Source organism: Serpula lacrymans (assembly GCF_000218685.1).
Source record: "Serpula lacrymans var. lacrymans S7.9 unplaced genomic scaffold SERLAscaffold_16, whole genome shotgun sequence".
NCBI classification, from domain to species: domain Eukaryota; kingdom Fungi; phylum Basidiomycota; class Agaricomycetes; order Boletales; family Serpulaceae; genus Serpula; species Serpula lacrymans.
In genome coordinates this window covers 257,232-270,476 of record NW_006763305.1, presented here as the reverse complement: position 1 = coordinate 270,476, position 13,245 = coordinate 257,232, and the positions used below count along the sequence as shown (strand labels likewise).

Genomic DNA, 13,245 nt, shown 5'->3' with positions numbered 1-13,245 from the left:
ATTGGCTCAAAATGCCAGCACAGATTCCATGTCCCAATTGTCACAATCTATACAGCAACTCAGCGGCCATTGTACAGCATCTGAATGACAGTACCAGTTGCTGGGCTTGTGATGGACGTCCCATAGGTCGTGTTAGACCAGATCCTGAGGTGCAACAACACGAACCAGAGGAAGATATACCATGTACACAGTTTCGCTACCATCCTTCATCTGGATATGTTTTCAGCCAAGGGTTGAATATAATGGAGGAAATGGACACTGACCAATTTGCTTATCGGCACCGCAACCACATCTATTATCCATTTCAGGATAGGGCAGAATGGGAATTAGCAAAGTTTCTCTGCGAGTGTTTGACCCAGACACAGATTGACCGTTTCATGCACTTGAAATGGGTAAGTTCTTCTCCATCACAACTGATTTATACTGACATAATTGTAAAACTAGCTCAAAACTTGATATGTGCCTTCTTTCAAGAGCAAGAGTCAACTCATGTCTTGGATGGAATGGTTACCTACAGGGCCTTGGTGGAAAGTGGAGGAGATTGAACTGGAAGGTTACGACTCAACTCCAATCCATCTGATATATTGAGACACTTTGGAGGTAGCCCAGCACACGTTGGCAAATCCGGTTTTTGCTCAACAATATGACATTTTATCCCAAGGAAGTAGAAGCTTTTGGGGAAAGACAATATGGTGAATTTTTTACTGGTTGGGAGGCATTCAGAATTCAGGTGAGTCATCCTGCTATTACATGTGTTAACTTATGATCAATTTCACCAGGATGAGCTACCTGTAGGCGCAACAATAGTCCCCATCATCCTCGGATCAGATAAAATGGCTGTCAAGAGAGGGACGGGCAATATTGAAATGCATTCCACCTTTCTAACAATCGGTAACATCAGATCTGATGTGCGAATGAAAGCCACTACTCACGCTTGGAGTTGTGTTGCTTTCATCCCAACACCCAAGTTTGAAGCCCATTTGGACTATCAGGGTATTCTTCAGGCCCGTGTTTGGCACAAATGCATGGATGGGGTCACCGTGAACTTGAAGATTGCTGCCAAGGTTGGCACATTCATACCTGACCCTTTTGGCACCATTAGATACGTGTACACACCTCTCGTTGCATATCAAGCTGATATACCCAAAGCTCAAGTTATAGCTCGTGTCGCCAAAAATTCATCCCCGGTATCTCTCGCTACTCAGTCTCAGTTTGGTGATGCGAAGGTGTACCCTCCCCGTACAGCAAGACATACCTTAGAACAGATCTTCAAGGTCTTGCAGAAGATTGACCCCTGGAAATTAAATGAGTTTCAGATAGCGGCAAAGGAAGTCAGCATCAATGGCGTACATCAGCCATTTTGGAGAAATTGGCACCTCGCTGACCTGTCCGTATTTCTGACGCCCGAACTCTTGCATACATGTCATAAATTCTTCTTTGACCATGTCCTCGTCTGGTGCAAGGACGTTTTAGGGCATCAGGAGCTAGATAATCGCTATAAGAGTTAATAAAACTAAGTGAAACTCAGCCGCTGCCCGAGAGGCTATAGAAACAACTTTATTATTTACCTAAGTGAAACTACAATAGATGTTAGCTTAAGGTGATCTCTAATAAATGTAATGTAACATACCTCAGCCGCTGCCCGAGAGGCTATAGAAACGACTGAGGTATTCCTATACTAAACCCCCTACTACTTATAGTTGGAGGTGCTACTCGCTACAGTGTAATGACTCCTAGGAGTACAATTGTGCTCCTAGGAGAACAATGGTTACTCCATGGAGTGGTGGCTATGCTCTATGGAGAACAATGGCTGCTTCGGCAGAGACCGGGTTTATCCGGTTTTGTCAAGAGTCACCACAAGCGAGTTGGATTCCACCACTTTGACAAGGGCGTTACAAGTGTCAAGCAGATGACCGGACGCAAACATCGAGATATCCAGCGTGCTATTGTCCCCACAATTGCGGGCGCGGTTGCTCCTAACTTTGTCTTTGCTATTCGATCAATGATTGACTTCATCTATGCTGCACAACATCCTGTCCAAACCCCCAGTTCTATCAAGAAAATGGTCCAATCCCTTGAACAGTTTCATCGGCATAAGGGTGCTATATTAGAGGCGGAAGCTAGGAGAGGTAAAAACGGCACAATAGACAATTTCAGGATCCCCAAGCTCGAGCTCATGCAGCACTTTGCCTGGTTGATCGAGAACAACGGTACTATCCCTCAATATACTAGAGATGTCGTAGAATGCCTACTTATCACGAATTGCAAGCATACATTCCAGCAGACTAACCATGGGAAAAACTTCCTTACTCAGGTTGTGAAGATTCTGGACCACGTGGAGAAGTGTCGAATGTTCGACCTGTATACTCTCCTCCGGTCAAGTGGCAAGGGTTTCATAAACCAAGCCATTGCTTCAGAGGATTATGAATGTGCACTATCGCTAGCGGACCACAAAGTTGTGGACACTGATCCTCACTTTGTGTGGATATCATCCATATTGCCCCAAGAAACTTGTTTCACTGGCTCTCGTCCTGTCCGCAATCATTTTATCAAGGGCATCCTTTCTGATGACGCGTCCACAGCTTTCCATATCACTGTTGCGCCCAACATAAAAAGTATGTCACTCCAGGACGCTAGTAATCTGTATGGACTGCCGGATCTTGCAAGCACCTTCCTCCAATATTCATCTCAATATCCCGGATTCTCAGGCTCTCTCCCATTTCAAAATGTACAAGTGTGGTTCAAATTCCAAATACAGCTACACTCGGTATTTGACAACAAGATTATCATGCCTAGTCAGCTTGTGTAAGCATACCCTCGGAACCAGCAATTTCCTTGGGATAACTGTGATACTGTATTATTGGGAGGTACGGGTCAAGGTGAGTTACATTTCTATTGATTGAATAATGAGACTTATAAATCATGTTCCAGAGCCTTGTGTTGTCCAGATTCGAGCGGTTTTGGTGCCGCTTGCCAGTCACAGTGCCTTGTTACCCCAACATCTTTCGCAGACACTTATCTACATCCAGTATTTCCAAGTGATTGCTCATCCTTCCAGCCGCCCTGAGGTTGACATGTTCATTGTTGAACGATCATTCCACGTAGATCCACAGCGCCGACATCAGCGTGTTGGGAGGATAGTGCTGCTGACAGCCGTTGCTCAAGCTGTGGAGCTCATCCCGTTGTATGGCGCCACAAAGGATCCAGCCATCAATGCAAGTAATTCACTGGAGTTGCCGACTTGTTTTTTTTTGAACTGCTACTCAGACAAGGAGGTTTATTGCTCAATGTTAGTAGATGAGGACTGATGATTCTAGTTGATTCGGACGACTATGGACTATGGTATTGCTTACTTGCTTTGAGGGCATCACTCCTGTACTACTAGTAGAATTATGTCGCTTTCATTGTCTTTTCGTTATCTTTGCTTATCTTTGATCAATGATTCAATGGTTTTTGTTTCTTACAGCATAATGGAATCTAATCGCTGAGATATGGATTATTGTTGTAAGATAAACATTATCAGTCTACAATTACAGTAGATATGGTATCAGGATATCTCTCATCCAAATAAGGAAACCGGCGCAACTTTCCACCAATCGCATGAGTTGGCGCTAGAATTTCAGAAGCGCCGACTTAACCGCTGTCAAGTCATTTTGCAGATGAAGCTCGACCACAAAACATTCTACTTTTTTCTTCTACCCTGGGACTTCAATCACAAGTGTGCTCACATCGGCACAAGTCACATTCATGAAACAAAATGTCTAGAGCGCACAATGGTTTCCATTCGAGACCTTCGCGTTGACCGACGCCGGTATGCAGAGTTCGCAGTCCTCACTTCTGGATCATACACATCCTCATCTTCTTCATACGTGGGATCCTCATCCAAGTCGTCAGGCAATATCAATGATTGAAGCTGTTGCATATAGTCGTCGTACATTCGCATATCTAAGTGTGGAGGTGGCGGTGGTGGGGCAGGGTGAGGAGGGTGAGAGAGCCGCCTTCTACGAGTGGCCTCTGATGCTTGAGTGTTCTTGATCGTCATCTCTTTTTTCTTCCATTTTCTATTATTCATATAATGTTAGCCAGAGGAACTCCACTGCACTAAAGTGAGCACTACGTACACTTTTCTCAAATCCCACTCAGTGATTTTGGAACCACCATGCTGCCAAGAGATATCGCCATTGTTGGCTAAGAGTTCTATATACCTGCGAACTATTGAGTCTCCCATGACATTGGAAAATAGAGGCTTGTGCATCGATAACTTTGCACGGCATACAGCACATGTCGGAGAACGTTTCTACAAAGGTTTTCAATTAGTACAGTTGGCTTGAGCCTGAATGTAGTCTTACATTTTTAGATATCCATTCGTATCCACATTCAGCACAATAACTATGACCGCATGGGTTGCCTATGTGCACTGCAACGCTAAGTTTACATGAATGATGAATGAGACAACAAAAATGGGCTAGTGAGAGAAGGAATGCTGTACTTACAGTATATCACAACAACTAAGCAACAAAGAAGTGTCATTAGCGTTTCATGATGGCGTTCTGTCCTGAGACTTACATGGGACATGTAACCTCTTCTTCGAGCGCTACCAGCATTTGCTGGGACAATTCATCAGGCCCCGTCTTCATTTTACCTTTCTTGACAGGCGAAATAGAAGGCATTGACGGACAAACTCGTTTCTGAAGGCTTTGGGTGGATATATTATCCTTGGGGGCCACGGAAGAGTTGGATGATATTGCTGGGGGAAGAGAAAGAGAGATTGAGCTGCACCACTAATAGTGAAAATCGAGAGGCCACAAACGCTTTTTTTGACCCCCAGGTGGTGCAATTGGACCTAATATAGCATGCCAACCGTTGAACGAGACGAGGATCCAAGAAAAAAAAGTATTACTTACCAGCAAACGAGCGAGATCCGCGAGGAGCATTTGAAGATATGTTCGAGTTGAACGCTATATAATGACTAGCTCAAGCAGAGAACTAAACAGGTGCGAGTGCGAGACACATACAGTCGCTATGCGTACCATAATCTTTTCATGGTCATTAAATATAGAACATGTGGTGCGAGCCAATACAACCCACTCACCAGAGACGACGCCACGTATCGAATTTGAATTTCTTGGGTTCGAAGGTCCGGCTGAGGTTACAGCGGCATTATGACAGACATCACTATTAAGGCAAGGTGCTCGACACACCTCTCGCAGACTCGTTCATTGCGCGTGCCTCGATGGCATCCACTTCGGCCAAGAGCAAGTCGTCAATATCATCATCGTAATCACTTGAAGAAGAGTCCCAGGTTCTCTGCGCCGATGATGTGCTTGGACGTTGTATAGAGCCCGTGTTCTGTGGCCAAGCAGCAGGCTCAGCGAGAGCTGGTATGGAGCTAAAATCCACGCCTTCGAATGCATCCGGGATGGCATCGAACTCGTCCTCGCTGTCTGTAAGTGGCATTTCTTGGTGATTTGGTGCGATGGAGCTACCTTGTTCACCTCGATAAGACGAACAGTAGAAAGCTTTGCACACAGTTGAGTAGTACGGGAAAGAACGTGGGAGGTACACGCGCATTTCACGTGATTGATTTCTTTGTGTTCGCGTCACCCCGCAATTTCCGCAGACATTTCATGCAAATATATTATTCATAATACGAGGTCGCTAGCTATAAGGGTATTGAGTAGTGGATTTGTATGTTTTATGTCTGAGTCAAGTGAGCGCGCTGAATTGTTCCAATTTGCGTTCTCACGATTCCAGTAACTCGGCGCAAAGTTGTTGACTTGGACATGGATTCCATACAGTACTCCAAGTTATGAATCCCTAGTTGCCGCGCATTTACTTTGGTTCAACATACTGGTTCTACGCTCCTTACGCTAAACCATCAAGGTCGCTGGCCTTTTCTCTGACACTTGCCAGCCCACTGTCGAACGTTGAACGGTGACGCTGGGTAACGAGGATGCTTGCCCTGTATCATAATGACGATTGGCCAGTGCAGCAGAGTCCCAACGTGCGTTTATATTCTATTCATGAGGGTTACGTCTTTGTCATAAAGCTAACTGGCATAATGCTTCGTTTCTTCCACCCGGTGTGACATTTAGGATGCAGCATTATCTCCTGCCCAGCAATCAGTTCCGCGTCTTGAAGTTAGTCCGCTAGATTTGTCTCCGTTCTCAGTAAGTTCATCTATGTTATGTCGAAGCTCTCAAAAGTAGAGTAACATAATCGAAGGAATCATTTAGTGAATTTATGGAGGACGAGGAAAACCCCTCCCATACCGCAGGACAGTCGGGTGGTGGCTCAAGTGCAGAACCAAGCCCTCAACAGTCAGAGATCAGTTACGATGTGGAGGTATACGATTATTTATATGTACTTGTTACGTTGACTATTAATCCTGCTTAAACAGATAAAGGATACAAAAGACTTTATTTCTGGAGAGAGTTTTAGCGAAATAGATGTATGCTACTCTTGCGAAAAGTTCGCCGAGATACTTAGTCATTTTCATCAGGAAATAATGGTCATCTCGCCCAAAATTAGGCCCTGTGGCACTAAAGTAAATGAACATATCCCTGAAGCGAAGGTATGTTTAATTGATCAACCTTCTTTGACCAAACTGAGGAAAGTTGCAGATAATAGAGGTGGGCGCTTTCGAAATACTGCATGTCCTTTCCAGTAGCAGAGAATCGACCTTGCACCTCTGTCGAGAACGTGACGGTTTGAAGCTATATGCTATCAAAATTATCAACAAAAACCGAATATCTGTGTCTGGCCGGTCCAAAAACATTTGCTACGAACAGAATATACTGAAGAAGATAGAAGAACTTGAACATCCTTTTCTCCCCCCGTTGTACTGGAATTTTCAGGATGAAGTATCCGTATACTTCGTCACGGTCCGTTTTTACTCTGTTTTTCCTCCATGTTCATGCACTCAACCAGGCGCAGGACTTCTACTCCGGAGGAAACCTCTATGAGAAACTCACACAGGATGGTCCTTTTGACTGCGATCGTGCCCACTTTTATGCTTGCGAGTTGGTAAGTAGTCGCCCGGCGGGTGTTGTGATATTCGGAGCTGCTAATGACTAGCTTCAGGTCGCAGGTATGGCCGCCCTTCATGGTGCCGGGATAATCCACCGAGATCTAAAGCCCGAAAACATAATGATTGATATCTATGGGCACATAGTCATAACGGGATTTAGTTGCGCCATGATGCCTACACCATGTGGCGCTCCATGCAGTGGAGACATTCCAGAATTTGGTGCAAGAGGTTATCAGGCTCCCGAATTATTCCTTGGTTGGATGCATGATTTTAGTGTCGACTGCTGGTCTTTTGGTGCAATTCTCTATACGATGCTATACGCTAGCGTAGGTGGCGTTTTTCTTTTTGTATATTGGACTTTTTTACCCTCCCTCTAGCACCCGTTCGTAGCTGAGAACGACTACCACAATAATGCTCTATTGCAAACCAAGGTTGTCCACTGTTCCCTTTCGTTTCCCGTCTTGAAGAATGCCCACATTGGTTGGGTCGCACGCGATTTAATCACAAAGGTTTGGACTCGATCATTGAATGATTTGTGGTCACCGTGACAAAACTTTTCACAGTGTCTGGAGCGCAACCCCGCAATCCGGCTTAAAACAAGTGACATCAAATCACACAATTACTTTTGCACCGTGTAAGTGTGGTTCAGTCAAGTCACAAAACTTACTAAGCGGCCTACAGAAACTGGGACCGTGTGTCTGCAAAGAATGTGACAGGTTTGTTCCTTAAATCAGTAAATTCAATCACGTCCTCTTATGTCATCACCACAGTTCCATTTACACTTACATCGCACAATGTACAGGGAATAGCCAGCGATTATCCCACAATGTTTGGTCTACGAGGTCCTGAGAAACAGCAGTCACTTCTTCGCGCAGAAACGACTGTTTCTGATAGCAAGACTATAAACTGTGATTTGTTCACCCCTCTTCCTCGTCGTATTATTAAGAGCAAAATTTCGGACTTGAAGCATCAACAAGACTATACGAACGTAAGGACTCAAAAACGCACCTCTTGTCAGATCAACGACAGAAACCCTCCGCGGCTGGAAATGGTCCTCGAGGCATCAGAAGAAGACGCAACACCCGATCATACGTTCACGGTTGACAGAGTCCGAAAACTTCAATCTGAAAGTAGAGACGGCTTTGAGAGTGGACCGACGCCTCCAGGTCCTATTTCCTTGTGGGAAAGTCACGATTTATATAAGAATACAGGCTCTTCAAGGCAATCCCTGGATTTTTTGGATGCAGTTTCATCTATAACCCCTCATCAACCACGAAAGCTTCGCAAGAGACCATCGTCCCTGCACCGCGAGCGTGCGATGTCCACGCTTACCGTTTCCACCGCTGGTCACTCGACGCGACCGAAAAGCAAGTTACGCAAGAAGATGCGCCCTGCAAGTACCCCGAGTCTGAAGAATGCTCGTACATCCTTACGCGAGCTTCCCAGTGGATTAGGTCAAAATGGGCAAGGCATCGAGTACAGCCATAACGACATTCCTGCCAGTCCCTCCAGGCAGTCTATCTGCAGCACAACGTTTAGTAGTTGCCACAGCTTGTTTCTAGGCGGCTTCCCTGCTCTGCGTCGTAAATTTTCCATGTGTTCTATCAGGAAATCGAAATCTTCAGTCGGTTTGGCTCATGAAAGTGTTGACGAGCCAGAGATCATGGATATCATGCGAGAAATTCACGGAAGCTCATGGAGTCTTGGAGTATCGCCTGCCGATGTTTCAGCGCCCATCAAGAGCTACCCCATCCATTCTCCTACATCAGAAGACTCTTCTGGCCTTACAACGCCCGGGACGCCACAACTTAAAACATCTTCTGAAGGCAAAATGAATGACAAAGATTCTACACTTCGCATGGTGTCTTCTTCTGGCCTCCGGCTTCTCATTTAACGATCTGGTATCACGTATCCGGGGAATAAAACCGACCCTACATTTGCACTTCTTCTTCTCAGTATCTTGTTGCATCCTCTCGCTGTGTTCTGGTGTCCCATATTTGATACAGTTGTTTCTGAAAGCAGTGTTATGCACTTGTCTGGCTTGAAGTGCGGTGCCTCTGGATGTACTTGTTGATACTGTATTATTGTTGTTCCGATGTAACAAACTTGAATGTAATGAAACAAATACGTATACCATTGTCAACGAGTCGCGGGATAGCAAAACCTTGATCACAATCAAATCCTTACAGGTAAAAAGTTGTGTCCTTGACTCGGAGCTAACGTCCAGACACGCCACCATTCAACAATCCACCTCGCTCTCCAGAAAGGTATAATACGGGAGACCTTTTTCAGAAAATAGCTATACTCCAGGTGCTTCTATGTTCCTGTCAATGCTAGGTCACTTATAAGTACACCCAACACGCTCTGAGTGGCGAGCAGCAACATCAGGCGGTTCCTTTGGTGCACTGTCAGAACAGGATTGATGGGATATTGCTAGTAAGTCGATAGATAAGCTCCTTGCCAATGTCTTCACGCTAGCCGTTCGTGGTATACGTTTGGATGATCCCTCAGGTCTACTCTTACACACGACCGTGACAACGAAGTGCAGGAGTGGACTCGGACCTTATCACTCCTATGGAAAATTCAACTCTCAATGTTATTTTATTTTACCAAACAAACATTCAAGTGTCTTGAAAAATTACTATATTTCGAGGTCTCCCATATAACCCATAATTTGAAGCCGAGCTCAATGTGTTCCGAGTTACTCGAGCTCATTGTATGGATTACGCGGAGAAGTTGAATTCGACGCGGTGTTTAAATATTTAATGTTGTCGAAGCCATCGACTTCACTTCTTGTACCAACTGCTTGACCAACTGTGACATCAACAATTAGAAGGTCGAATTGTGGGATTCAGTGAACATAAAACGCTGCGACGCCGGTGACAAATTCATAGCAAAGGAGTCGAGGTATCCCAATCAATTTTTGAATTGTATCAAGGCATGCGATCGCAAAACGCCAATGACGATGGCAGGCAAGTAAGACACCATATTACTCAGGCTGCTCACGACACGCTACCTTGCTTACACGTAGTAAACCAGCTTTTGGAAGTCCTGGGCCACGCAACAACTACCAGTCTTGTCACCAAATGATCATGAGAGAACCTACAGGTAAGGAGCAAATAAGCTCAAAGTTCTACACAAAGCATTCATGTTCGCGTTAGAAGTGCACCGGATATGGGTGCCTTTGATGATTGGGCAGAGCACGTAGGATTTCAGGCAAGGCCCCCGAGGACGTTGAATGAGGCCCACATTAGTATCAAGTTTCTGCTAGAGCGTACGGAAGAAATCGCTGAAAAGCTTCTACGAGATTCGGTTTGCTTTTTTCAGTGGTCTTGCCAGTCGCCTGTTCCTTTAACTCCGGTCCTCTAGGTTTCGCTCATGGACCAGGTGAAGGACAAGTTGCCATGGGTTTCTAGGGTGGTAGCCAAAGCAAGGACCAAAGGACCTTTCAACAAATATTTACCTAAAACACCTCCAGAGCATAGTATGCGCATTATGGACATAGATAGGCTGCTGGAATCGCGAAAAAAGGCCCAATGTCTGAAAAATACGGAAGAAATAGAAATATCCCATGAAGTATGGAAAGCTATGGTGTGGGATCCAATCTTACGGAGGCTAAGTTATAGCCCTGATGTTGACGCGAGTTGGACGTAAGTGCATTATTGATATCGTTATAATTAGTTTAAACATTTACAGACTACTTATACTTATTTTCTGAAGAGAGTGCGAGCTGAAAACCATCAATGGGGCGTATAGTAAAAAGGGGAGCACCCTTCCACAAGAACTTGAAACCTTGAACCAGAAGCCGGATTTTTCTTGGTGCATAAAGCATCGTGTTACGGACGAGAATGCTAGGGTATCCACTGGAAGGGAGCCTCCCATATGGTGTGTGGTGATCGGGACCGGAGAAGTAACTGATATTCCACTGCCTGGAAGCGGAGATCCGGCGGGAAATCGGGCTGCAATGGCAAGTGCAGCTTGCATCTATCATCAGGTGGCATTGGGTGAGCAGAATCCTGTTGTCCTGGGGTTCCTGGTAAACAAAGAAAGAGTGAGGTTTTTTGTGATGGAAGGGATATTAGAGCCACGCCACGCGGCACGGGCACCGCCAAACCCGTTGCAGCCCGTGTCAGTTTTGTGCAGTTTGAACACCTATCAGATATCCGACTATGTTCTGGATCTCACAAAGAAGAAAGACTGCTTCATTTTCTGCGTTCTGACTATAGCGTTGGAAGAGCAGTACAACTTGAACCGCCAGAAACCAAATTAAATATCAAGAGGTCTTGGAAATGCTTGGTAGGGAAAATCGACGAAGTAGGATTCAAAGTGAAGAATACCCTTGGGAAGCGCTCTTGAGTTTGAGGCCTTGAGGTGAGGTAGTGGTGATTAGAAACATTATCAAAACATAACTCCATAAGCAAGGCACATTTTGCATTGGTAGTAGTGGTCTTCAAATTGTTCATGGAGAAAGTGATCAAATATACATATTCGCGGTGATTAAAACATTAACTCTCCCTGAACCGGTTCTGTGGCTGTCTTCGCCACCACTGGCAAACATGACTTCAAACACATTACCGACCGCGCTTTTCGAGTCCCTCCTCCCAAAACTAGCCACCATACTTGAGCTCACTCAAAAAACAGAAGGTACTGCCACACCACAAGCCAAACAAGCCCTCCTGCACGCCGTTCGTATAACCCAAAGTGATTATTAGATGGTTGCACCACTCTGACGACTTATCTCGCAGACAAATGACTTCAAGAGTACGCTTAACCAGGCTAAGGAACTTGCCAATGTGTTACCTGGTGGAGAGATGCTCGTGGATGAGCAAGACGATGTGATCGAGGTGTTGGAGCGAATCAGAGAACACAAGAGGTTCGTCCTACTTCATCATTTGCTCCCTACCCTATTCTGTATACCTGGATCACACATGTATACATGTCTAATTCTACCTATATACTCATTCTGAAATTGGCGTGTCCCGAAAGTATAAGCTGAGCCCATTCATTACCAGGCAACAACTGGTTGAGTTCGCTTCCCGCGCCCTCACCTCCCCCGCTCAAGGTGTTAGCGCCAAAATGGAGATCGACTCAACGGCATCGACGCCTTATGCTCCCTAAAACTCTAGCCAAAAATGGAAAAAAAAAAGAATATTATCTACCACATACCAAAACGACCGCAAAGGCAAGAGACATGTCCCAGACCACCCGCCAGCATTGCAATGTTCCGACCTTCAATGTCTCTCCAAGAGTCCTATTCATTTGCTTTTCTTCATTCTCATCCATCACGAGGCACGCCGGCGTGAAATTCTAGCCCGTCTCTAATATTCAACCCGTCTCAAGCTGGTCCTGAGAACGGTCCATTCCACTCTTTATATTATCTCCAGTCTTTTCTTCTGCTATCTGTCGCTCTTTTTGCTGTTCTTATCGTCATGGGAGACCATACGTCACTACGTTCTCTTCCAATCTATCTTCTCCTTTTATTTTCCCTATACGACGAAACCAGTGCCTCCCCCTCCACTTCCACTACAACCATTCCCAGTGACATCATTTGGACAAGTCCCACCTCAGGATCCGCTTTCAGCCCAAGAAACAGGCTCGTTGCGGAATGGAGCTCACCTGAAGCTACTCCCTCATTCAGATTATGTCCCGACCTCTCTACCAGCGGTGGCCCTGGTATAAGGTCTCATGACCATTCTGACAACGGAGACGACAGTGGTAATGAAGGAGGAGAGTCTAATAGTAATGTGGATACGGGAAAGGCAGACGCTACACCACAAACAAGTTGCGGAGATGCTTCCTGGCCTGATGTGCACCAGACTTCGGGGCCGTACACAACTACTCTGTAAGCTTATACTCACTTACGTCATATCTATAACTTTTTCTCTCTGTTGCTCCTCCCAATTTACATTTGATCGTTTTAATACCATGATTTCGTACTTTTGTGATTTTGCAGTAGGGGCTGACTTTCCTTGCTTTTGTCTAGTATCGCCCCAAAAGCTGACGTGTACATCCAGATGGAGGGTGATACGGGTCAAATAGTTACCTCTCCTTGGTCCTCCGTCCATTGTAAGTTCGCCTTTCGAGCTTACCCTGGTCCGACGATTCTACATCTGAACTAACTTACTCCGTGCCCATGTATAGCTTCACCTCCCGCCAGCATTCAAAACCAGGATGAAGGAGGTCCCCAGTCTGCTCCACCTTCCTCCTTGCCGACC

At 45.5% G+C, this 13,245-nt stretch overlaps 4 protein-coding genes across 4 annotated transcripts; 3 read left to right on the top strand and 1 right to left on the bottom strand.

Annotated features, from left to right (window-relative positions):
- Window positions 1-11: 11 nt before the first annotated feature.
- SERLADRAFT_411546 (uncharacterized protein) lies at window positions 12-3,385 on the top strand (the record flags this gene model as incomplete). Its single annotated transcript, XM_007323561.1, has 9 exons — window positions 12-392; window positions 662-730; window positions 780-1,387; window positions 1,900-2,615; window positions 2,709-2,805; window positions 2,868-2,879; window positions 2,932-3,038; window positions 3,106-3,219; window positions 3,318-3,385. The coding sequence occupies 9 exons, from the start codon at window positions 12-14 to the stop codon at window positions 3,383-3,385; spliced, it is 2,172 nt and encodes a 723-aa protein (XP_007323623.1).
- A 248-nt stretch (window positions 3,386-3,633) lies between these two features.
- SERLADRAFT_478980 (uncharacterized protein) lies at window positions 3,634-4,747 on the bottom strand (the record flags this gene model as incomplete). The annotated part of the gene is made up of 5 exons (XM_007323560.1): window positions 3,634-4,061; window positions 4,122-4,297; window positions 4,350-4,425; window positions 4,494-4,508; window positions 4,567-4,747. 5 exons carry the CDS (start codon window positions 4,668-4,670, stop codon window positions 3,746-3,748), a joined length of 687 nt encoding a protein of 228 aa, XP_007323622.1.
- Window positions 4,748-6,626: 1,879 nt separating this feature from the next.
- On the top strand, window positions 6,627-7,668 carry SERLADRAFT_352632 (uncharacterized protein; the record flags this gene model as incomplete). The annotated part of the gene is made up of 5 exons (XM_007323559.1): window positions 6,627-6,884; window positions 6,937-7,026; window positions 7,084-7,356; window positions 7,408-7,539; window positions 7,594-7,668. Coding segments are annotated over 5 exons (828 nt in total), but the record flags the coding sequence as incomplete, so codon positions are not given.
- A 2,536-nt stretch (window positions 7,669-10,204) lies between these two features.
- On the top strand, window positions 10,205-12,148 carry SERLADRAFT_442964 (uncharacterized protein; the record flags this gene model as incomplete). The annotated part of the gene is made up of 6 exons (XM_007323558.1): window positions 10,205-10,342; window positions 10,400-10,680; window positions 10,751-11,034; window positions 11,672-11,715; window positions 11,776-11,903; window positions 12,043-12,148. The coding sequence occupies 6 exons, from the start codon at window positions 10,205-10,207 to the stop codon at window positions 12,146-12,148; spliced, it is 981 nt and encodes a 326-aa protein (XP_007323620.1).
- Between the last annotated feature and the right edge of the window lie 1,097 nt (window positions 12,149-13,245).